A 24,394-nucleotide genomic window follows, 5' to 3' on the forward strand; every position below is an offset into this window, starting at 1 on the left:
GCCTGGATGCAATCCTGTGCAATGTGCTCTAGGTGACCCTGCTTGAGCAGGGGGGTTGGACTAGATGATCTCCAGAGGTCCCTTCCAACCTCAGCGATTCTGTGATTCTGTGATCTGTTGGTCTTGTCAGTGAATAGATCTGAGGCTTCAATACATGATTGCTGCGTATCCTTTTTACTTGTGTCATGTTCCTTCTAGTCATGCACAGAGTTCCTTTGTGAAATGCATCACTATTTACAACTTGATAACCTTGTAAGGGGTTCTTTGACTCCTAAACCATTTCAGATACATTTGTGGGTAGCGCTTTGTTTTATATCTGTGCTTCAAACTTAATAAATGTTTTAACTTCCACCTTTGGCTTTGCTCCTGTGTTTTCATGGACACCTGAGTATTGTCTTGTGAAAAAGTGATTCCTTGTCTTGAGTTCTGCTGTCTTTATTGAGTTCTGGCTTTTTTTTTTAAAGGGCACTTCAGTCAATACCCCTTAATTTTCAGATCTGTAGGGTTGGTGCTTGACTGCAAGCTTGAATAGCATGTTCCTCTGGGATATTGGTCGTGTCCTTTGGGCATTTTCTCTGTTACATCTAGGCCCTGTTCAATTCCTTGGATAGCTTTCATGTCAACATGCAGGGGAGGTATGGAACTCGGCACCTTACTGTTATTCTTTGTCTGGAAGCACAGCGAAGTTATCATGCTTTATATGTAGTCCAGTATCGTCTGTGTTTCCTGTCAACACTGACATGTGCGTGCTTCCTATTCAGTGTCCTGTACTAAGCCTTGTCCACTTTTTTCATTGTGAACTTAACTGTGATATAGCTTGATCTACTGATATGTTTCTGGAGCCTAGAAACATTTTGCTAAAAGGTGACTCTTCAGTGACTTTTTAATTTGATACGTGTGTGTTCAGAATATAATAAGTGAGATCTGGAGACAGGAACTGTAAGTATCAACCTGCTGTAAGACCAGTAGCAAGGTAAGCATTGGAGTAAGTTGTCATCTTACATGACTGGCATGCAGGGTTCTTCGGGCATCACTGTTCACACATGATGCTGGTCCCTCAGATGCACCAACTCTCCTTTGAGGCTGAACGCTTAAGTATCTTGAGTCTGAGGATGCAATACACGAGTGTAAAGCATTGTGGGCTATCGTGTAGCACATGAGCAAGTTCTTAGGAAAAATAAGATTATTCACTCCAGTCTATTTCTAGAACCAGATAATCTCCATATTGATAGAAATGGCTATTTTATTCTCAAAGGTGAGTAGAAGTCCGTTATCTTAACCCAGAAATGAAAGAGAACTACTGAATCATGACTGTAGGCTAGAAAGCATACAAGAGAAGCTGACATTTGCTGCTTGAACTCACTTGTAAAATTCTCTGCTAAATAATTAGTATGGAAGTATTTTCCTTGGATTATAAACATCTTGGTCTGAAATGATTTTTGTTTAATCTCTACCTTGCTTTGCATGCTTTGATAACTATTTTATCACTGGGGCTGCTAGGTGCTATTGCAGCAAAAATGGCTTGAAATAAGTATTTTGCAACTCAGTTGAAAGGTGATTGCTTTGTAGGGCACAGATTTCCTAATGATTTAAGGACTTTGATTGCTCAGTCTAAATCTGTACTAATTTTAAGCCCATTTTGATGTCAGGTGGGTTTCCAACCCAGACCTCTTGGTTTCCTTGCATCTTGCTGGCCAGATGCTACCAAAGGCAAATTTGCTACAAGTTGGATATTTGTAGGGGTCAAAACTAATAAAATAATCCATAGTATGCAACACATAAGCAACATGTAAGTTAACACACTCCCCCCCCCCAGTTGCTTTCTCATATTTTAGGGTGCAGTTCATATTACTTATTCTAGTTTATCTGGACTGCCACTGGAAGAAGTAGGCTTGCTCTATCTACGGTCTTTTCTGACCAGCTTTCTCACTACTTGCCAGGGCAAGTTGGGCCATTTTCTTGGCTCTACAGAAAGATTCACTTAAATGTACCACTAGCAAACAATTCCTAAAAGGGATAATTGTATGTCTTTGCATGCTGAGACTACCTCAGATTAACACTTTGATTACCTACTTGGTTGTTGTTTTATGGAGGTTCCTTCCTTCTCTTTCCTTGTAATCTTAGATGGTAATAGTAATCTATTCTACATCTTCTTGTTACCTGTGAAAAGAAATATATTAATAATACTTTTAATAACTTAATGTATAATTGCACTGTACCACTCTCATGGGATCAAGATTTTTCTAACACTTGCTGAATGGACGTTACTGGATTTTTTTTTTTGGGGGGGGGGGGGGAATCTAAGGCCAGGTTGTGCCTGTTGTGTTATATCCCAACTTTGCCATGTCTGTGATCTCTGGAGATCTTGGGATATAGAATCAGGTGGACAAACCTTTGCAGGACAAATCTGACTCCTTCCTCCAGCCCCCCGTTTTGTATTTTAGTTAGAAATCTTCATGCATCTCCTTAATGAAAAAGATTGCAAGGCTAGCAGTGGATTTAGTGTACTGGAAAGTCAATCAGTTCTCTGGATATTTATTGCTATTGTCTTAAGCTCTGCTGCTGGCTCTTATGTGAATGTATTTGCCGTTATCTTGATATCGTCTATGAACTGTCTGGCTTAGTCTGGTCAATTTTGGGGTTGGCTGTAGATAAAACCTCTCTATAGTGTGCTTTAGGATATGCATTATATGTAAAAGAATGTGAAATGCCTCAGAACTCTCGCTATATGCACACAAAGTGTTATTGTTCTGTATGGTCTTCTGAGACTGTTCACGTTTCAGTCTTGTATCTAAAATCTTCTGCCTCCTGGCAGTTGAGTAAAAATGTGTTTTCATAGTTGACCAGACAACTGAAAGTTTGGTCTTTTTCTTTCTTTCTTTCTTTCTTCCCCCACCCCCACCCCCACCCCACTGGCTGAAGACTTTCAAGTTTGTCTTTTGGAAGAGACTTATGAAAAGGGCAAACTAACCCCAGCATATTGCTTTGTTGGTATTGACTTCTTGAGTTTTTAGGTTGTAGCTGCTAGTATTCTTTTATAGAAATCTATTATATATTCTCCAGGGTTAAAAAAAAACCAGCATTTTTTATCTCTTATGAAAAGAAGAGATATACTTATATTTTTGATTGAAATTTTTGGATGTACAGAGCTAATGGAATCGCTGCTTAGTTAATATTTTTTTCTGTACATGGCTTTTGATTTTTTGTCTTCTGAGAAGATAAAAAGAGAATTAAAAACACTTAAAATTTGCCATTTTACTTCCTCTTCATGAGTTTGCACAGAATTTGGGGTGCGGTGTTGCTGTGTGCTGCTAGTATGGTTATGCGGTAGGTACAGGGCTTGTGCTGGTTTATATTGTTTCCAGACGCTGTACTTCATTCTTAAATTTAGTTTGATCATCTTCTAGGATAAATTTTGCTGGACAGTAGACTTAACTTGTGAATTACTGATTTATTTTACCTTTCTTTCTCACTCACTGAGGTGTTTTGTCAGGTTATTTAGCCAGAGTGTTTTCTAGATTATAGTCTTTCAACATCTGCCTATTTTTAGCCTTCTTAAATCAGCACGTATTATTTTTTGAATGCTTTCTCTATTTTCTTGATCTCCCTTCTAATTTGAAGGCCTCCTTCACTGTAACTTTCCCATGCTCATCAATATTCAATTCTTGAGCAAACTGAGCATTATAAGTTTTGTGTGTGTGTTTTGAGGTCTGTGTACCAATGCAGACCTCCAATTTCATTATTTTAAAATCAGAACTATGGCATGACTGTATTCTTTTGCTTCTTCCTGCACTTCTGAATCTTCAAAAACAATCATGCTGAAAAATACTAGAGAGGCAACTGAAAGATGAGACCTTAATATGTAGTGCAGTATGTAGCTTTTGGCACAAGGTTTCCCCTTCCGAAGATATTAGAATGGGATAAGTGATTTTAGTAGTTCAAAACAGTTCTTCAGTAGACTTTTCATTTGGTCTCTGGTGCTTTTCTGTAATGATGAATATATAAATGGAATTATGAAATGTCTATTTTGGTATACCCACCTTCTTGCCAGCATAGCGCAATGTTTTCAGAATTCTTAAAAGTTATGATCTTATCTGTGCTAACAGTTGGGAAATTGTAAATATTCTGTTAGTCCTGGAGTTTAGAAGTTTAGTCATGGTATCATGCCAAACTTTTGCAGGTCAGCTTTCCTGACTTGCATGCTGTTTAGTCTTTCCCATTAACATTTTGAACAGGTGGTCTTGCCATCTTCTCTAGAAATCACTGTAATTGGCATTTTCCTTTTGAATGCTGTTGCAGTAGCTGAAATAATTAGTATTTTAGATCATTGTGTAGGTCTTCAGTCTTTGAAAGTGCAATGCCATACCTCCTACTGAGCATCCATAAAATGACCTTTCTGGCAAAAATGTTGGTGAACTATTAGAAGAGTTAAGATTAAAAAATGGTCCACTGCTATGTATTCTCAGATTCCAAATAGTAAGTTTTACAACCTATTTATTGTGAGTGGCTACATCATACAATAACTTGGCTTTTTTAGACAATTTTCATTTCAATTGCCATAGATTAAATATAAAAATCAAGGTGCATGCTAGGTCTGGAGGCCTAAGAACTCCTTGCTTTCTTGAGCAAATTGATCTTGGGTACTGTGCAGTATTCTCATATCTACATATCCCAAATAGTGATCTTTCCCCAATTTGCTACCTTGGGGATGACTTTGCAAGGGTACTTGTGATTCTTTTTTTTTTAATCCTACTTTTTTGCACAGCTTCACAGGCAGGAAGGTTACTTTAGTTTGGTTTCTGACTATGCTCTGTGAAGCAAAATTACTGACCGTCCGGTGAAGTTCAATAGAATTTTGCAGTTCGGTACTGGGAATGACAAGATAAACTGATATGCTCCTTTTTATTGTTTTTATGGTTTTATAAATAGATGGTAAATATTTTCCAAAAAACTTTACGTTACTATGCTAGTTATAACTATCCAAAAGTGACAAGAGTTCGGTGAAAGCTGGAAGTTAAGGACAGTGCCTTCTTATCAACTTTAACTTTTTTTATAAGTTTTGTTTAATTCCAGTGGCTAATTCCATGGGACTCTTTAATTCATTTTTTTCTTCCTTTCCTCCTCAAATTTCACAAGTCGAGAGCTCATGTTCTGAGATACCCAGTGGATCGTTCAACACAAACTGTAGAAGACTGAAGTAGTATGGTCTTGTCTGATTTTGACTTTGTAATGTTTAGAGATGAAATTGGATGGTATTCAATAATAACTGATATGGGAATTTCACTGGAACGTAGCAAATGAAGTTTTGGTACTTGCATGAAATGAAAACTGGAATCTAAGTGAACCAAGGCTTATCTTCAAGGTATTACTGATTGCTCTGAACTCATACAAAATTTGTTTTGCTTTTTAGATTTTGGATCGCTCTTTGATCTAGAACACGACTTACCAGATGAACTAATCAGCTCCACGGAACTGGGACTCACCAATGGTGGTGACATTAATCAGCTGCAGACCAGCCTTGGCATGGCACAAGATGCTGCATCTAAACACAAGCAGCTGTCTGAACTTTTACGGGCTGGCAGTTCCCCAAATCTCAATATGGGTGTTGGTGGCCCTGGCCAGGGCATGGCCGGTCAAACCCAACAAAACAGTCCTGGAATGGGAATGTTAAACAGCATGGTGAAAAGCCCCATGGCACAGGCTGGGTTGACTTCTCCCAATATGACAATGGGTGCAAGTGGACCAAATCAGGGTCCTTCAGCCCAATCCACAGCAGGAATGATGCCAACAGTAAACAGTCCAGTTAATCAGCCTGGCATGGGAATGAACACAGGGATGAATGCTGGCATGAATCCTGGGATGTTGGCAGCAGGCAACGGACAGGGAATAATGCAGGGGCAAGTCATGAACGGTTCAGTTGGAGCAGGCAGAGGGCGACCTAATATGCCGTACCCAAACCCAGGAATGAGCAATGCTGGTAACTTGTTGGCTGAGACACTGCAACAAGGCTCTCCACAGATGGGAGGACAGGCTGGACTGAGAGGGCCACAGCCTGGAGCCATGAACAAGGTAAGACAACCTTAACTTTATAACCTTCCTTCTTGATGTCAACCTCTTTGTAAGAAGTATTCCTCTGTGCTAGGGGTTGTATAGAATGTTTTTTTTCTTTAAGGCCTCTGGATCACATGGTACATGGTTTATATGCTGTTTAAGTGGTATTCATAGCAGCCATGTGAGGCAAAAATTGGGTCTTTGCAAGCATGGTTATTGCTGGGTAAGAGGCCTAATTTTTAAATCATGTGGTGGTGTAGTTTATCAACACTGAAAACTAACTTAATTGTATTCTATTGTATTCTATTCTGGTTTATGTTTTTGTCCATGGTTTTTGATGGGGTATTTTCCCATCTAATGTGATGCTGGTGTTAGGAGTGTGACGGGAATATAAGCTAGCACTGCTGCCATTAGTTTGGGGGTTTTTTGGGTCATGTCTGTTCAGAAACACCAGGAGGTCTATTTTGTCTTCTAGCTGTTGTGGTGCTCTTCTAGGGGAAACTTAACAAGAATATATGTCGCCTGAGATCTGTTGAATATTAGTTTATACTGTAGCAAATAAGAAGAGACCCATACATGTTTGAATGGTCTGATATGCTGTATGTGATAAGATACATATATTGGCCTTGTTAACAAATGCATCATTTGAGTTATTGGTGAAGTAAGAATGCTTGCATAAACACCTGAAGACAAATGCTGAGCGGTTCTTAAAAACTTAATCAGTTTTAGTTTTAAAATTTAGAAGGCTTTTGTCTATAGGAGGGTAAATCAGCTGAAAAACCTTTTACATGTTGGAGGGGGAGATAGATGGGTTTTTACAGTTTAGAAAATTGGAAGAAAGTTATCATGGGTCAGTTAGAAAAGTCAAGAGATGGCCTAGTGCTTTAAACTACAAGGGAATGTTTAAACTGTTTCTTGTCATGCACAAATATCTTTACAGGAGTGGGGAACTGTCCAAGTGTTTCTTCTCAAGTTTTTAGTGTTTTGATCAACAGTCTAGACAATACCTAAATATCTTAATTCACTTTAGATGGGTATTTTGCATTTCTTGGTTAATGAGGGGTAAGTTGTTCTAGGGTGCTTTACAATACCTGAATAGATCTGCCTTGGAATCCTCAGAATGAATCTACTTGGAGGGCTTGATGTTGTAACTGACATAGTCCATAAATTTATCTGAAACCAAAGTGAAAAATATGTTCTAGATTAATAGTTTTGCTATGCTTTAAGTAAAATGGTTTTAGTGTCTTATGAATGTTATTGATTATGAACTTCATGGTTTTAGCTTTTTGCATGAGCTCAACTAACTATGGTTCCTACATACACATCCAATAATGAGTTGATTCTGTAGTCTATTCATTTTAGATGTTTTTGCCTGATAAGTAAGTTGTTGTAAACTTCTTACAAAGCTTGATTGCTACAGTAGAAAATGTATTTTTGTACAGTTTATAGTGAAAAGAAATATGTAACTGCTTGGAAGTATTTTTGCATTGGACTTAAGTGTCACTATTCCTTGGCTGTAAAGTTGTTATTCTTTGATCTTCAGAGAACTGTGTTCAGAGGTCAAAAATTGACCTACTGGGTATTTTGGTGAAATGCAACATCTTAATCCATATTTATCAGAGCTAAAGTAGAGTTATGAACTATAACAAGCTAATTTATCTAGGAGAAATAAAATCTAAGGCCACAAAATTGAGCTTTCAGCTGACATGATCCAAAACTAAATTGTCTTCCCAGCATTCTTAAATTCCGAAATGTGCTGTACATCTAAACTAAGCAGCATTTTGTGCTTTGGGAATCTTCAGACCGAATACATGATAAATTCTGCTTTTTTGTTCGTTTTCCCAGTGTGGTAGAAAATACTTACAGCAGAGTTCTTAGTTTTTGAGGAAAAAAGAGCTTTAGTGTATGTGTGGTGGATGTAGCCTTCATAAAGCAGTTTAAACTGCTTGATGAGAGAGAACAGTCTGAAATGGAGGCTGAAATTCCAGAATGTCTTCAATTGGTTTGGTTGTTGGCAGGGAGCCTGCGTTTCACTTCATGCAGTGCAGTTAGCAAAATCTGACAACAGTAATGTCTGCCCATTTTATCTCTCCGCCGATCTGCTTTCATTGTTCCCACCTACAAATCTTCAAAAAAGTAGATGAGAACAGAGGACCCTAGAGCAGTTGTTTTTAAAACCAGTTTCTTAATTGGTGAATTTAATAGTGTGTTACTGCTAATGTGGGAGTCTGTGTAATAACTTTTGTAGGTTGCCTTCATCATAGTGAAAATGTGCATTATCCAGGAGCTATCCTTTGGGAGGAGAAAAACCAGAAGACCAGCCACTTTACTTTTATTATAATGTTAGCTTGCCAAGGTCAGTCCCTTTAGGTGATGACAGTTTCCCCTGTCCTCTGTGAATTGTCTTTCAGTAAAACTGAGATGTCTTGTCTGCAGCGATTTTTACAGAGGAGTAGCTTGTGTTTCCTGTGATGTTAACCAGTCAAGAGGAGGAGGTTGTTACTGTTTTTTTTAATAGTAAAGATGAACTCCAAGTGGCTATTCAATTCAGGGAGCAAAATTGGTTACATTTCTGCTTTTTTCTGTTGTCTTCTGGAGTTAGTGAGGCATGTTCTTCCTCTCTTCCCAAATGATTGGCTAGCCATGGAGTGAAATGCTTGCTTTTCAGAGGGAAGCATATAGTTCTCAACTTCTCCAATTGTGAGCATTCCTTTTTTTAGGACTTGAAATCCCAAATATCAACACAAATGATTCATTTGGGGTCATCAGCTAGATATTAACTTACATTTTCCATAACCTACCACTTATGTCCTGTTTTGTAATGCCAAAGTTTTATGTATAATGTAAGCAATCACTGACATACAAAGAAGCAATTCTGTCTGCACGCCATCTCCTTCCATGTGCCAATTGCACAACAAATTTTGTTGAAGAGCTAATCCAGGCTGGAAACTAACCTGGTCATTTAAAAAAAGCTGGGTTAGTTTCCTGACCCAGTTCATGCTCATCAGCAGGAGAGAGTGCTGATACTTGGGAGGGGACATGTTAAAGGAGTGCATATTGCCAGTCAGAGGAGGGTGTGAGCCCTGTTTTGGCAACAGTGCCAGCTTAAATACCTCTGAAAATTTAGCCTAAGAGGAACTGTTATAAGTTTGGAGGTGGAAGGAATAACAAGTTTTGCTTTCTTGAGTAAACTTTTTGTTTTCTGTGTGCTTGATTGTTGGCAAGTTACAAGGAGGGATGGACTAACCTATTACTCTTAAAATGGAGTTTTCGATGCTCTGTTTTATAATCCTTTGATTCTTTCATGTTAAAGAAAATTTCAAGCTTTTTATTTCACTGCAAATTAAAGCTTCATGACTTAAGTGCAAATTCATGCTTCCTGTTTTGAGCCATTCTTCATTTGGAAATATATGTAGTTAAAACCTTATTCTGACTCTTTAATTGTTCCACTGGGTCTTGTGAAGATTTGCCAGTTACTGTCTTCTTGTCCAGCCTCTTCTTAGAAGAGGGTGTTTTGCATATGAGTTGGTATGTGCGTTTGTGATGGTCATGCTCTGGCCTAAATGATCTGAAGGTCAGGTGAATTTAGTCACTTTACCTTTTATGCCCCACTAATTCAAGAAATGTACCCGTGCTGAGATGGACACGAAGGCAGTTCAGATCTGTAAGGGAATGGCGAGCTCTGCAGTGTGATCGTTTCACTTGCCTATGAGGTGACTTGAAATGCTCAGAGCTCCGGTAGTAATTCTTTGTCCTTTGGCTTGCTGCTTCATTTGAGTATGTACAGGATTCTAGCTTATTGCAATGGAGACGCTTTTCTGCTTTATCAGCATTTAACACCTTAAGAAGAATTGATTGTAATGCTTTACTATAGCAAACATGATTCTCTAGAAACTCCATAACTTCCTTAAAATAATAAAAAATGTCAGAGTACTTCAGCTATAATTCTGCTGTTCAAAGTTGCAGAGAGATTGAAAGAGTTGATGTCAATTTGTGAAATTAGATACAAATAAAGAAAATAAGAGAAGCTTATGTTTCTTAATGTTACCGTATTCAACGTAGTGTTTGGTGTCCCTTTTTAGGCTGAAGGGATGTGTTCTTGGTTTGCTTTGTTTTTAATAGCCATTTGATTCCAGAGGTAGATATATGCATAGTGTTTAGACTTTGAGGCCAAGTGTACTATATGATCAAGTATTAATCCATTAAAAGTGTATTTACATGTTCTGACCCTTTGCTTTTTCTTCTTTGGTGAAGCAAGATGAAAAGTGGATAATTGCTTACTTTATCGTGCCATAGTGGAGGAATGCATTTGTTCATAAGGGAGAAATGGAGCAGTAAAGACTTGCATTTGTTAGCTGTAAGTTCTTGGGGTGAATAGGGGAGTTTCTTGCACAAATGGTAGTGAAAGAGTGCTAGACTCTTGCAAAAGGTATCTGAAAACATAATGCAGTAAATAGCAATCAATAGCAGCTCTTGGAAAGAATGCAGGAGAAACTGGCAAAATTTTGTTGTGAGGCTATGTCTGGGTCCAATCGGTCAGCAGAATGGTACTAGAAAGTGGTATACAGTAGTTATGAGGGGTTTTTTTTTAAGAGTGAGCTGGAATTTGATCAACTTTCCTATTCCATTGCTTTTGAACGTGTGGACACTGAAAGATACTTGATACATCAGTGTGGTCTTCAAATAGCACGTGCACTACAGTTACCCTGATAGAGATACACAGCTGATGCTGCAAATGTTGGATTATTTGGAAGAATGTTACCAAACTCAATTCTGTTTCTTTCCTTCTTCATGCTTATGAACATCTTTGAACAACAAATAGAGTATTGCTATACTATTGCTGATGTCCAGTTCTGTCTTTCAAAATATCTTCATTGAAGCACTTGTTTTTACATAGACGTTACAGATTTTCTACTGTTTCTATGTGCATTGCTGTAACCAGGTGTTCCTCCTCAAATAGGGTTTGTATTAACAGTGTAAGTAGAAGTACTGCTGTTAGTTACTTGACCTTCTTCCAAACCAAAGATGCATTTGTTTCATGGCATCAGAACAAAACTTTAGGGAACTTCCTCCACTTCCAAAGCTGCCCTTGTGAGATAGGGGGAAGCTTCTGAACAGCCCTATCTGATGCTGTTTTTGCCTGTGAACTGGCATGTTTTTTGAACTTCTCATGTCATCCACATCATTTATACGTTGAGAGAGATGCACATCTTCCACCATTCTGGTGGTGACAACCACTGCTTCAGCTGGAGAGAAGAAAGTCAAGCCTGGTCGTTTTCTACTGTGTGTGTAGAGGGAATAACAATTTGAGATTACTATCTATTAGCCATGTATCATCCTCTCTTGCTCTTCTCCTTTTTTTTCTGTTTTCTCTTCTTTTGTCCCCTACGACTACTTTTCCTTTGTGTTGTGCATTTCTGTGCTCTTCTGTGTGTGCAAAGTCTTTCCTTATGTGATGAGAGTTGAGGCTATGAAGTGAAGAGAGGGAGAAAAGCAACAAATGGGATGAATAAAGAAGAGAAATGAGAAGAGCAGTGGAAGGATGTAGGCCGGGAAGGAATGTAGAGATAGTTCACAGTCAGTGAGGACAATGATTCAGCCATGTGTGTTTTTGTACAGTATTGCAGATGCCTTGTACTTGTCTCATGCAGTGGAACCAGCACCGCCTTACTTTGGCTGCTGTTCACTTGATCGCATCTCTCCCTTCCCCACCCCCTTCCAAATAGATCAGTTACATGATAGTGAACTATATGGCAAAGTCTTTCTGGTTGTTTACAACTGATGAACTTCAAGTTTCTAGGAGTTTTTTTTTTTTTTTGCTTCTGTAGCTCTAGTCACTAGGTCATCCATTTCTTCCTGTTGGATGCTTTCATCTTGCTTTTATTGATGTTTTCCCAACATGTCATAGCAAATGATATTAGCATGCTCCTGTTTCTTGTTCCAGGGTCACTAATGAAAAGCTTTGGCCCCATGACATTGCTGTGAGGAATCTCCCCGGTGACCTTTCTGTTGACTCGTCCTAGAGTTGTGTCCGCATTGCGGATGTCAGGTTAATGGGTCTGTGATGGCTGGACCAGGAGGGTGTTGCTGTGAGGTTCAGCTGTGGACCTGGAGGTCTGTCTCACCTGGACAAAGCTGTGGCTGCAAACTTGTTCCAGGAGACCTTGAGGCATCTGCTTTTCGGAACCTGTTCAGGTGATGCTCGAGTGCATGGTCTTCAGGGTCAGTCCGGCATGCTTGCCCTCTAGCTTGGCATCTGCTCCCCTGGCATTTGCCTCTTCTGTGGCCTGAGAGGGGCAACTGAGGATTACCCTTGTCAGGAACCTGCTGGGCTGAGCTGGGCATGTTGTCTTCTGTCTCCTGGTCCCCAAGTACAGCAGGGCAGAGGGGAGACCCTTTGGCAGGGCGGGTGACGGTTCCCAGCCCAAGGGAGAGCGGGGTGTTGCCTTTCTGCCATGGAAACATCTTTCTTTGAGGGGCTGTTTTTGCACCTCAAACAGTACCACTGACTCATGCTTGAGAAAGCATCAAAGATGTTGCACTGTGCCAACTTTATTAGTGTTCGTTAAAAAGCCAGATGCTTCATGTAAAGCTTACATGAGGCTTCAGCTGTAATGCAGATACAAAGGCTGGCTGGCAAGGCCAAACCTCATCCCCAAGTTTCATCAGAAAGCTTCAGTTTCTGGTTGCATAGCAAAGGTGCTTTTGTAAGTCTAGGTTTCTTTTCCCCCTGCAGTCAGGACAGAGCTGGCTCATCAGGCCATGGTTGTTTTGTATCCTTTGGCACAATGTCTGAAGCCCCCAGTGGTCTTGTCTCTGTTGTGCATCTTGAGTTCTTTCTGTGACACCAGGGTGTGAAAATAGGTACCATTCAGCCTTCAGAGCTGAATTACAGTTGATTAGGCTTTAAGGCTGATAGCAGCATAGATCACAGAAGTCATCTGGGTGCATACAGTGTTAGTGATGGCCAACTTAGTCTGCACTTAAGCAAACCCTGTAAATAATGCACTCCACTCCTAGCTGACAGCTAACTTTGAGCTGTGAATATTAATTTAATGAACTTGAAAACTTTGTCTGCCTGGAGATGTCCATTCCTTAAGGTACCTACCTGATTTCATCCTTTCTGGAGCCAAACGGATCAGACTGTCCTACAGGAAAAAACTTTATCATGTTTTCATAAGGAAATAATTCTGTCAGTCCTCCGTTAACTCTTGAACCTGTTGGTCAATTTGAGGCAGCAGTGATGATGGGGAAGTGTCCTCAAAGATACCAGTGTGTTTGTGGCTCCTGCTTTTTTTCCTGTTTTTTTTTCTTCTCCCTGGACCTCTCCCCTCCCCTTTCCTGCTCAACACAGGAAAGACCTTATTAGGTGCCTTCCCGAGGGAGAGGTGGGAAGGCCTTGACCCTTACCTGTTCCATTTTTGGCTGCAGCTGCCTGGTCAGTCACCACATGCATATTCATCGCAGTCAAGACATGGCAGTGGCGCTACTAAAGGAGAGAAGAAATGAAGCTTTTGGTTCTTCCTGCTCATTACACAGCTTGTTCATCTACCATGCGCAGAGATTCTTTCATGGCTCTCTAATAAATTACCACTGTGCTGTGAGATTATGGTTTTTGTTTGTGTGGAGGGGGAGTTCACTTTGTACACATGAGGTATCTAAAGTGGCAGGTTCCTCGGTGAGGTTTGTGCCGCTTTTCCAGGAACATGTGTTTGATCCTGCTGCATTTTGTAAATGCAAGCTGAAGGCTGTTACAGTGGATTGGCACACCTGAAGAAGGAGGAAAGTTTTTGGCTAATCACAGATAATACCTGGGGAGGTAGGTCACTTTTCTCTGCAAGTTGGAGAAGCTTGGTGAGGAGCAGAAACAAGGCCTTTCTACAAGGGAAAGAGGGTTTGAGGACAAATGTAGGATTAATGGGAAAGAAACCTACCACAGGAGTTTGTGTGCACTTTGGATGCAGGAAAACAATGCCTAGAGTCGAACAAAAACACTTCAAGTAGACTGAACACTGTCTAGTCAGAGACTAATGTGAACTGAAATGGTGTAGCTCTTTAATTTCATGCCTTTATTACTGAGTTACAGCTCTTCTAGGATCCTGGCTGAGTAATGGCAATAACTTAGTAAGAAGTTAGAAGTTAGTGTTGGAAGGCCAAATTTTCTGTGAAAAGTAGACGGGAACGCAAAGAGTGGGAAAAAAATGTCGCCTTTGTTGGCAAGATTGACCCTTACTGTGCCTTAGATTCTGGAACGCTCCAAGGCAACAGGCAACATGTTCTGGTGTGCTAAAACTGTTGAATATGCAATAGGTGATGCATACTACAGAAGAGGATATATAGCCCTTGTATGAAATAAGAATCCCCTTTCCCTATGGGTGAAGGGTTCAGTAGCTTTGTTTGCAGAGTTCCCTGCGACCTCTCCTTTGACCTCTAGTACTTGCAGTTGCCAACAAGTACTGTGCCTGTGCGATTCAGTGTGGTGTTACCTATGCCTATGATGCACTCAAAAATTGAAAACTGTGTTGTATGCTGAAAATGTGGACTTGCATTGTTATGGCTGTCTGGAGAGGAGCTGTGGGAGTGCTGACAGTTGGGTGGGAGGCATTTAGGATAAACCCTGCTGATATGAATGAAGGTGGTATTTGTCTTCATTTGGAGTCTGCACAGATGCAGAGAGCAGAAAAATCGTTTCAGACTTCTGAGTTGTATAGTCCATGATACAGATTTGTGATTGGGAAAGGTGAAATGAGAATCTGTTGAATAAAATGTTCTGTAAGAAAAGTGTCAGACCAGTTCTAACCAGACTGTCCTCAAAGGTTGCTATATTGGCCTCACTGTTTAAAGGAACTGTATGGTTGAGGAGTTGGATGTTACATGGTTGGTGTAAAATGAGGGAGCAAAGGAAGCATATGGATCAGTATTGCATTACACCTAGTTCATAGCTGTGTTCGGTCTTGCTTCTCTTAAGTTTTCATTTGCCTTTTATTGTGAACTATGCTATCTCACTTGAACTTCTTACCATTTTAATTCCTAGATGGGAATGATGAGCAATCCCAGTCCTTATGGCCAGCCATATAGTCAGAATACTGGGCCACAGATTGGAGCCAGCGGACTTGGGCCTCAGATGCAGAATAAAGCTGGGCTGCAGAATAGCTTACCACAGTTTCCGATGGATAAGAAGCCAGTTCCTGGGGCAGGAATGCCTAATATGGTAAGTAGAATGAAAGGTGTCTCCAGCAGATGTAGCAGACCAAAACGGAGCAATACGCAGTGCTCTAGTGTTGCCGTGTTAGGAGGCATGGTGAAATTTTGCAGCTGTCATACCCAATGTGAATGCGTGCTCTGAATCCTCACACAAGGCACTTGTTCCAAATCCTAAAAGGGCTGGTCTGGAGGAGGGGGCTGATTTGTGCTTTCTCTATTGATAAGCTGCCATCTTCACTCTTTACCCTTCAAACCCTGCTAACAGAAAATGAAAAGTAAGTTTTTCTACCTGCTTGGACACCTCTGGTCACTCCCATCCTTTCTCCTGTGGCTGGTCCTCTGGGTCCCTTCCTCTCCCTGTAGTTTTGTCTTGAGGGTTGTTTTCCTGGCTTGCAGTCATTGATGCTTCTGGGAGAGAGAAATCTCTCTTCTCAAACATGCGTTATCTGTGCTGTGGTAGCACCTAGCAGCTCTGATCCTGTTCGTTCCTGTTGTGTTAGGCCTTATGTGAACATGCGCAATGGTCTTGATTCTAGAGGTTCCCTGGCAGTTGTTGCCATAGTAGCCCTGCCCCCTACTGTTCCTGCAGCAGGGCTCGAGGAAAGGGGAAGTGAGAGTGGTGGGAAAAGTGGATGGCCCAAACTTACAAATGACAGAAGCATTAACTTCCCTTGCTTGAGCTTAATCCTGGTATCTGATGGTCTGGGAGAGCAAAGAGGCTGAATGTGTTTGTAGATGTTTAATGTGTTTGTTATTGTAGAAGCTTAAACTGGTTAGGGGTACATATGCGGCATGTCCTCCACTTTTTCCCTATTTTTTTTCCTCACTTGTGAAATAAATTCTCATTTCTGAACATAGCTGGTGTTTCCTGCAGCTTCAAATCTTAGATTTTTCTCCCCCTTCTTGGAAGTCAGTGTCTTAATCTTAATTATTGGTGAATGAAAATCTGTTCCAGGCAACTTTTTATACCATTGAATTCAAGTTCAGTCCCATGAATTTTATTTAATGTTTTTGAAGTCAAGCATGAAACACCTGGAAGTCTGGCACAAATAGGCAGTCATATGAACTACTGAGGAAACAGCAGAAGCTTGTTGTTCAGGACCCCAACTGTCAAGCTTGTGTTCAGTGCAGAGTTTATAACTTTTGGGGGGTTGAATTGCTACACAGGTGGACTTAGGAATGAAAATGTCTCAGTTGATGTTTAGAATGACAGGCTGCAAACAAGGCAACTAAGGTCACGCTGGAGCATCTAAAAGCCCTGAGGGGATTAAGTAATTCACAGATTTTTGCAAAATGAAAGGTTCATACTAGTTTTGAAGAGCTACAGGAGAACTGGGGTTTAGGAGTGCAGGTAATTGAGCTCTGAAAAACTGTGGAGGCTTTTGAGAGCTCTAGAAACACCCTCAAACCCCCTGGAAGTGAAGAGTGTATTAGAAACTGAAGGCTATAGAGCTGAAGTGAAACAAGTAACATAGAGTCCATAAACCTCTCTTCTTTCCCAAAGTGCTCCTCAGATATCACCTGGAAGCAATACAAAGTCTGGAGAAATGCACAAAAGTTTAGAAGAAGTGCTAGATATTGCCATACTTGATATTAGTTCTCTACCATGAATTATTCTGAAGTTGTGCTTCATCTCTGTGGCAGAGATGGAGCGCAAACACTTTCTTTTTTTTTATAATGCCTGTGTGCAATCTTTGTGATAGAAGAAGGTCCCATCACTTCCTCTTCATTCTCGTTTTCTAGGGACAGTCAAACTGAGGTATCGCATACTAAAATTGAGGAAAAATTAATAGGTGCTTTCTTCCTTTAATGCAGGAATTGTGGATGCAACTCTTTCTAGCCTCCCAAATAAGGCCACTTAAAAAGAGATTTGAGGTCTAAGTACTATTAATAATGTTTTCCAAGTTGGCCTAGCACCACAGATTGACCTGTGAGCATATACAAAATTGAATAAGCTTTTGTTGATCAGGCAAGAGCTAGAAATAGGAGGGAGTGACATGGAGAAGTAACTAGTTGGCAACAGGAGTCTTGCTGGCACTGTTGTAAATGGGTCTTTAATATGGGCCACCCAGAAATACAGATAGGTGGGATATTTGCTTAATCACACATGTAATAGTTGTTTTTCTTCACTGATTCTTGTGTACTTTGGTTACTTGTTAAATGCACTGTTCTTAAACAGGCTTATTTCTGGGTGTCTCCTTTCTGCCTCCTACAGGGCCAGCAGCAGGCTCCCCAAGTTCAGCAAGCTGGGATGGGGCCAGCAGCTTCACAAGGAATGGGGTCTGGAGCACCGACAGCAGATCCAGAAAAACGCAAGCTCATTCAGCAGCAACTAGTTCTCCTCTTACATGCTCACAAGTGTCAGCGACGAGAACAGGCTAACGGTGAGGTGCGACAGTGCAACCTCCCTCATTGCCGAACCATGAAGAATGTCCTGAACCACATGACACATTGTCAGGCTGGCAAATCTTGCCAGGGTAAGTGGAGGAGGAGTGGTTGTATAGATGTGGTCAACACTTGCAGGACCAGAAGACCTCCTAGTAAGAGATGGTGAAGAAATGCCATTAAAGGACATGGGGATCTAGGGGTGGCTTGGGAAGTAGATTTTTTCTTATCTGCCCCTTTAGGAATAGAAATCATAAACCTCTTCTGAGATTTTTAAAGTTTAGGCAAGCTAGAGAAGGCAAGATGGCACAAAGATGATTGAAGATCTTGTGCTTAACTGTGAAACTTGCCTTTTAAGTGCTGTCTTCTGATAAGTGCAGGCAAAGTAGGAATCTGCAAGGAGGAATCTGCCTGTTTCCCTTAAAGGGAAGGGACAAATCTTAAGCAATAGCTATCCAGGAATTTGTCTGTTACTGGCACAGGTGAACATTTAGTCTGTTCCCATAGCCAAGGAAAGTCTGTGGACTACCTCCGTGGTAGCCTAGGCTTTTCTGGGTGGTGACAACTGCTGATACTGTCTGCCTCATCCCTGATATATAGGGTGTTATCCATGGAGCTACGGAGATGTAGTCTTAGATGTTTAACATAGAGCTGCCAAGAATGCTTTAATTGAGCCAGCATAAGTACTTGCGGCGATCTAGCTGCGTTTGCAGAGCTGTTTAGTGCTGAACTGCTTCACGTAATACTTTGCTGAACTGTTGTTGATGTAGAGATGTGCCCTGAGAGAAATAGCTGCTCCCTATTGAGTTTGTGTTGACGATGTGGAGATGTTAGCAGTAGTTTCTAAAGGCTTTTCATCCCCTTCCTTTCTCAGTGGCACATTGCGCGTCTTCCCGACAAATCATCTCGCACTGGAAGAACTGTACAAGACATGATTGTCCTGTATGTCTGCCTCTCAAAAATGCTGGGGACAAAAGAAACCAACAATGTAAGTCTTCCAGGGAGTTCTGTGTATTTGATAAACCATAAAATGCATGTTTTAACTTAATTTGTTTGACCCAGTTGAGGATAGCGGTGCTGTTGGAACAGTTGCAGAACATATTTCTCCCTCTGATAGCCAGTTTTTCTGAAAGCTTTCTAACTTTAAGCTTTTCCTGGCAGGAGAGTGGTAAGGGTGAACAAGAGTGATATTTGTCTCTTACCCAGCTGATTTGCACTTCTCTATCACCCCTTCCAGCTGACAAGGTTCTGGAGAGAGAGGCACACACGTGTGTGCGCATGCACACACACAGCTGTGTCATTTCAGCCCTAATGATCTTAGCCAGTGCTTTTCTGTCTTCATCCTGTATGTTTGCATCAGATGGCTCTTTTTCTTCCTCCCCTTCTTGTCCCCTTGGTCTTCCTGCCAAAATCTTTTCTGAGATTTCTGTCATTGTATTGCCTGTATGCCTTTACTCCTCTCTTCATGCTACTTTATGATACTCATGACTGGCCTGAGCTGGAGTATTTCTTGGGGAGAGGGATGGGGGAGGCATCAGAATGGGTGTTGAAGGGCTGTGACCTTCTGCCTTTAACATCTGTGACATGATATGCCTCTGCTTTCAGTTTTTGGCAAACAGCTGTCCTAAATGCTGGAGTGGGATTTGCTCTCAGCAACTCCAAGGGAAATCAGCATGTTGTTGGAATGACTAGTTAGGCCAAAACTTGTCATCCTATTGTTTCATGGCAGGTTTTTCAGACCTGGATTCTTACCTGTGCACTACTAGAAGGAGACATTTTGGTTCTGATCGGCCAGTAGTCTTGCATGCTTTCCCCTGTTCTCTTGGACTTCTTTGGCTGCCTCCTGCTGTCTTTATCAACTTGGTATCTCTCTTCTAGCGCTGCTGGGCGGAGCTGCAGTAGGACTTGCAAATACTGGCTCTGTGGGTGTGGGGCAGCAGACAACGCCCAGCATAAACACTACCAGTCAGATAGACCCCAGCTCCATCGAGAGAGCCTATGCAGCCCTTGGACTGACCTATCAAGGGAACCAGATGCAGACACAATCCCAGGCTCAAGTGAAGAATCAGCAGCAAGGACAGTCACCCCAAGGTCTGCGCCCTATGAATCCCATGAGTAAGTTGATCTGCTGGTGGTAAAATACAAACTACAGGCAATTTGTGCTGTATCTAATGCAAACTTTCTTAACCTACTAGCTGAATACAGCTAGCTAATTAGCAAAAGCTATGATTTTCCAATATTTTAGTCTTGAGATGACAAGCTACTCAGTGGAACAGGGGATATTAGAGCTCCCAAATGTTTTCCCTTGAAAATCAACAAGTCTTTCTGTGGAAAGTATTTTCTTTGGAAAAATGATTTTTTTCCCCATTTGATGTGATGTTTTGTGGCTTTATAACACAAGTTTCAGGCTTTTTAGAAGCTTTTAATTGAAAATGACAAGACACCTGCATTCAAGCGTGCTTCCTTGTCACTCAGATTGCAGCATTTTACACTTGTATCTTGGTTGCATAATGCTTGTTTTCAAAAATGTAAAGGAGAGAATACTGACTCTTTCTCTGAATCCTGTCATGTGGACTCATATAACTGTAATTTGTCTGTGTGGTTTATTGCAAAACCACGAAAGACTGCGGAAGAATTTTAATGTGAAGCGCATTTAATTCTGCCCTAGCTGTCACTTCTGGTGTCAAATGAAGTAACCTTTAACCATCAAATCTGATAGTTTGCGCTTACATCACAGGAGTTTGTTTCTCATTGCCAGCTCTTAGCTTGAGCTGCTTAAGCAGAGGTGGTTTTTTTAACTGAGAAGAGGAAAATGAGCTGGTAGAGATTTATCACAGGCTTGTTATTGGATTGCAGTGGTGCATTATGCCCAGTGACAAGCCTGTGTGCAGAACGAGTAGTGTGTATGAACAGGGCTGCTGAGGGAGGGCTTGAGAGGTTGCTTGAAGAAAGCAGCATTTGTTTGCAGGCTGCAGGTTGTGCTGTTCTGCACCAAACTACATCCTACTTCTGAGCTGCTCGGGAAAAGACTGCTGTCTGGAGTAGACCTGTTAGTGAGATGACTGCATGCAACTTGTGTATTGCCAACATCTTGCCTTCCAGTGTGTAAAGTGTGTTTAAAAAAAAAAAAAAAAAAAAAAAAAAAAAAGTTCCTGAGAGCTTAGTCCTAAAACAAGTAGATAAAATAACATGGCTTTCTACTGTGCATTAGCGTACTTTACAGAGTAGATGGCTTTCAAAAGCTCAGAAATGTTACAGTAAGGACCTTGGAAGGTCGAAAGGAATCTGCCATCTTTTTCTGAAGAGAAATGGATCTCTGTTTTTTCTCTTTATTTGCAGAGATGGGATTTAGCTTGTACTTTCTTATCGGGCAGCTCTCACCGTAATAGTGATAAGCAGAGACAAAATGACCTGAAGAGATGGGGTTAAAAAGTTCTTGGAGAGTGAAGGGCTGTGAAGCTTTATGTAAAAAGGACATGAATGGAGAGGGTAGATTTTTGACTGTGGTTTCATTATTAGGAGCGGGTGGCTAAGGAGGGGATTAAAACAGCTGAGCTAGGAATCATCAACTCATGGACTGCATGACAACAGGGCTAGATGAGAAGAAATAGCAGAATTTGGTGAGAACTGTGAAGAGATGCCATCCTAAATAGGTCAAACAAACGATCAAGGTTCTGGCAGTTGAAAAGGGAGAGGTAAGGTAAAGGTAGCAGCTGTGTCTTCTAGACCAGTTTGCTCTCACATGGCAAGGTGACTTTGGAAGGGAGAAAAAGTGACTAAAGGAAGGGGTGGGGGGTACAGGCAGCTTTATGAACAGACTGAAGCATTTGGGTGTGGTTTCAGAGGTGTATATTAGGTTTGCTAAACTTGGTTTCAGTGGATTTCTCTTATATGCAGTGTCTAATTTTGCAGGAAATACAGATTCTGTAGGATTGAGATGCCCTAAATACATACAAAGCTTGGTGATAGGTTTCATGCTACTCTCCCTTCTTCACAAAGTGATCTATTTAGTAGTTCCAGGCAGAAGTATGCTGCATTTTTCTTCACTGATCCAGTCTTACTGTAGTGTGTCAGTTAAAACAGGCAATTTCCATGGTCATTGAGATCTGCTGTGGTTCAGAAAAGGGGATTCTGGTACATACCAAATTACTGGAGTGTCTTTCCCTCCAAAGGATTGTCAGATTTTCCCCTTTTTAATATAAACATGGAAGGTAGTTGCAGGCTCTTTGAGTATGGAAGGAGTGAGAGGGGACTTCGTCAAATGTAGGTGATAACTGAAAGACCTGCCATTTTGAAAGTTGTGAAGGCTTTTGGGGCATATATCCTAAGCCTCTGAATCACAAAAGAAACTTCTAAACTAAAGGCAGAAGTGGTTTGTAACACTGAGTCTTTAGAGAGTCACAGAACAGGATTCTGGTACATAATATTGGCAGCAAATGGAAATTGCTTGTGTGTTCAGAAGTTCAGGAAGATGCTCAGAAGAGTAATATGCTGTGATGCTTCACTTGGAGATCACCAGTGTTGTGCCTCATCAACTTCTAAGTTGGTGAAAGGAAGAGGGTAAAGAGAGCAAAGGGTAATTAAATTTCCTCTACAGAAGTAAAGTACCAGAAAGTCTAGGCCCTTGTTCTTTCTGAACAATTACTGATTTTGCATAGTATTTTGGTGGCTCTTTTTAAAGCACTTATCCTTTCGTTTTCTAGGTGCAAATCCAATGGGAGTGAATGGAGGAGTAGGGGTTCAAACCCCTAATCTGCTGCCTGACTCAATGTTGCATTCAACCATGAATTCCCAAAAGTAAGTTCATGCATTCTTTGCATCCAAGTGATTTTATTGAGCTGCAAATGCCAATCATTGCCCTCGATGAATGATCATGATGGAGGGGAAGAGGATGTATGTAAGGATATTCCTGTTCTCATCTTGGGAGGGTTTTAACTGATGCTTGCTGCTAAGGGCATTTGGAAGAGAAACCTCACAACTGGAGTATCTTTGTTCTTATCCATTTCACAGGTTTTGGTACCTATTTTAATTTAGTCTCTCAGTGCTTGCAAACAGATTTTCTTAGGCCACAAAGGTTACAGACACTAGCTGGGTCAGTATATGTGCAGATCTGAAGCCCCACTGTGCTTACTATTCAGCATGTCATACCACAAGCCTGCCATTACTCTGCTGTGGGACCCAAGGGCAGGTTATTCAATGAGATGTAAGAGCAATCCTTGTGCTTAACAGGATCATGGCCCTTTCTGTATGAACAGGGGAAAAAATTCGATTGATTCCTATCTCTCCCTTTGGATTTTCTAGCTTTTTGTGCCAGTTTTCCAAATCCTTGGGTAGCACAGCATGTACACTTTCACAGCCCTCTTTCATTCTGAGATGGATATGTTGTTTTGGTCTTTGTGCAGCTGTTTCTGCAGAGTTTGTCCATTGATTAGGGACTGTCTGAGATAGTGCTTTGGCCTAACGTTATTCTAAAAGAGGCTGTGAGTGGAAGATGTAACTGTAAGATGAGTGACCTCAGGCTGGACTTTCACCCCTGAAATTCTTATTCTTTTTGAAGCGCCATGATGAATGAAAGTGCCAGTGTTGCCAGTATGGGGGCCATGCCAACAGCTCAACCATCCAATACTGGAATTCGAAAGCAGTGGCATGAAGACATTACTCAGGATCTCCGAAATCATCTTGTTCATAAATTGTGAGTAGCTAATATCGAAATAATCTCCAGTTAGGTGACTTGCTGCCTCTGAGACCGGGGGGGGGGCGAAGTAGGAGGAAGCCCACCTACCAAAATCAAGGAGCTTTTTAAGAGTTGGTGTGAGCTTTTTAAGAGTTGTTGAGAAGAGAAAGCAGAAGTGTGAAAGATGGTATGTTCTTGCTTTCCTTGTCTTTAATGGAGCCGCCTGTGCTGGCTTGGGACTGTCGTACGGGAAGTGTCCCACGTTGTGTTGAGGCCATCAATGTGGGGAGGGTGTCTGCAGGGAAGAGGAGCAGCCACTTGCTCCCTGCTTTGTTTTTGAATCACTTGTGCTGGTGCCCATGTCCTGCTTTGGAGCCATCTTAACCGCTTGCCTGCTTTGTCTTCAGAGTGCAAGCCATATTTCCTACTCCTGACCCTGCAGCTCTGAAGGATCGGCGTATGGAGAACCTGGTGGCATATGCTCGGAAAGTGGAAGGAGATATGTATGAATCGGCAAATAGCAGGGTGAGAGGCCATCATCTCTCTCTCCCCCCATGCTGCAGAGCTTCTGCTTTACTTCCCTCGAGAAGAGTTTGTCCGGGGGGTTGTGGGAGGAGTGCAGAACTACAAACTGAAGAGTTTCTGTGGGAATGATGATGTGGTTGGGGAGGAGAAGGAGAGAAAAGTCTAGATGAGAGTGCCAGGCTGAGGGGTGTTGTAGAAGGGGTTGCTGGTTTGGGCCTAGGAAGCAGGCAGCTGCAGGCTTGTGCCTGGGCATGCCAGGAGTGGGGGCGGTGTCTGTGCTGGCGTGCTGTGCCTGAGACTTCTCGGGGTGTCCTGAAGGCAGCGTGAAGCTCTTCATTGTGGTTCTCTCTAAGGAGTGTTGGACACAAGAAGGAAAACTTGCAGAGGTGCCCTAATGGTTGTTCCAGAAACGCCCTGAACTGTGTCCGTTTTCACCCCCCAGTCTCCCCAGCAGCGCCTGGCACGGGAGAGCCAACCTTACCCAACCGAAAAAGTGTGTGTGGAAGGATGTTTTCCAGCCCAGGTTTTGATCACGGTGCTGGTTGCCTTTTGCTT

The 24,394-nt window shown here is 41.5% G+C and overlaps 1 protein-coding gene across 3 annotated transcripts in view; it reads left to right on the forward strand.

The window, feature by feature from the left end:
- EP300 (E1A binding protein p300) overlaps positions 1-24,394 on the forward strand; it is a 67,676-nt gene that overhangs the window by 13,148 nt on the left and 30,134 nt on the right. For 2 of the 3 annotated variants that reach the window (XM_026064971.1, XM_026064972.1), the window contains exons 2-9: positions 5,411-6,069; positions 15,086-15,262; positions 17,471-17,732; positions 18,515-18,628; positions 19,519-19,755; positions 22,344-22,437; positions 23,198-23,332; positions 23,722-23,839. In XM_026064971.1, the coding sequence (XP_025920756.1) occupies positions 5,411-6,069; positions 15,086-15,262; positions 17,471-17,732; positions 18,515-18,628; positions 19,519-19,755; positions 22,344-22,437; positions 23,198-23,332; positions 23,722-23,839 (1,796 nt within the window). The remainder of the gene's footprint in view (positions 1-5,410; positions 6,070-15,085; positions 15,263-17,470; positions 17,733-18,514; positions 18,629-19,518; positions 19,756-22,343; positions 22,438-23,197; positions 23,333-23,721; positions 23,840-24,394) is intronic. The other variant, XM_026064973.1, reaches the window with a different exon arrangement.

Source organism: Apteryx rowi, unplaced genomic scaffold (assembly GCF_003343035.1).
Source record: "Apteryx rowi isolate R43461 unplaced genomic scaffold, aptRow1 scaffold_223, whole genome shotgun sequence".
NCBI classification, from domain to species: Eukaryota; Metazoa; Chordata; class Aves; order Apterygiformes; family Apterygidae; genus Apteryx; species Apteryx rowi.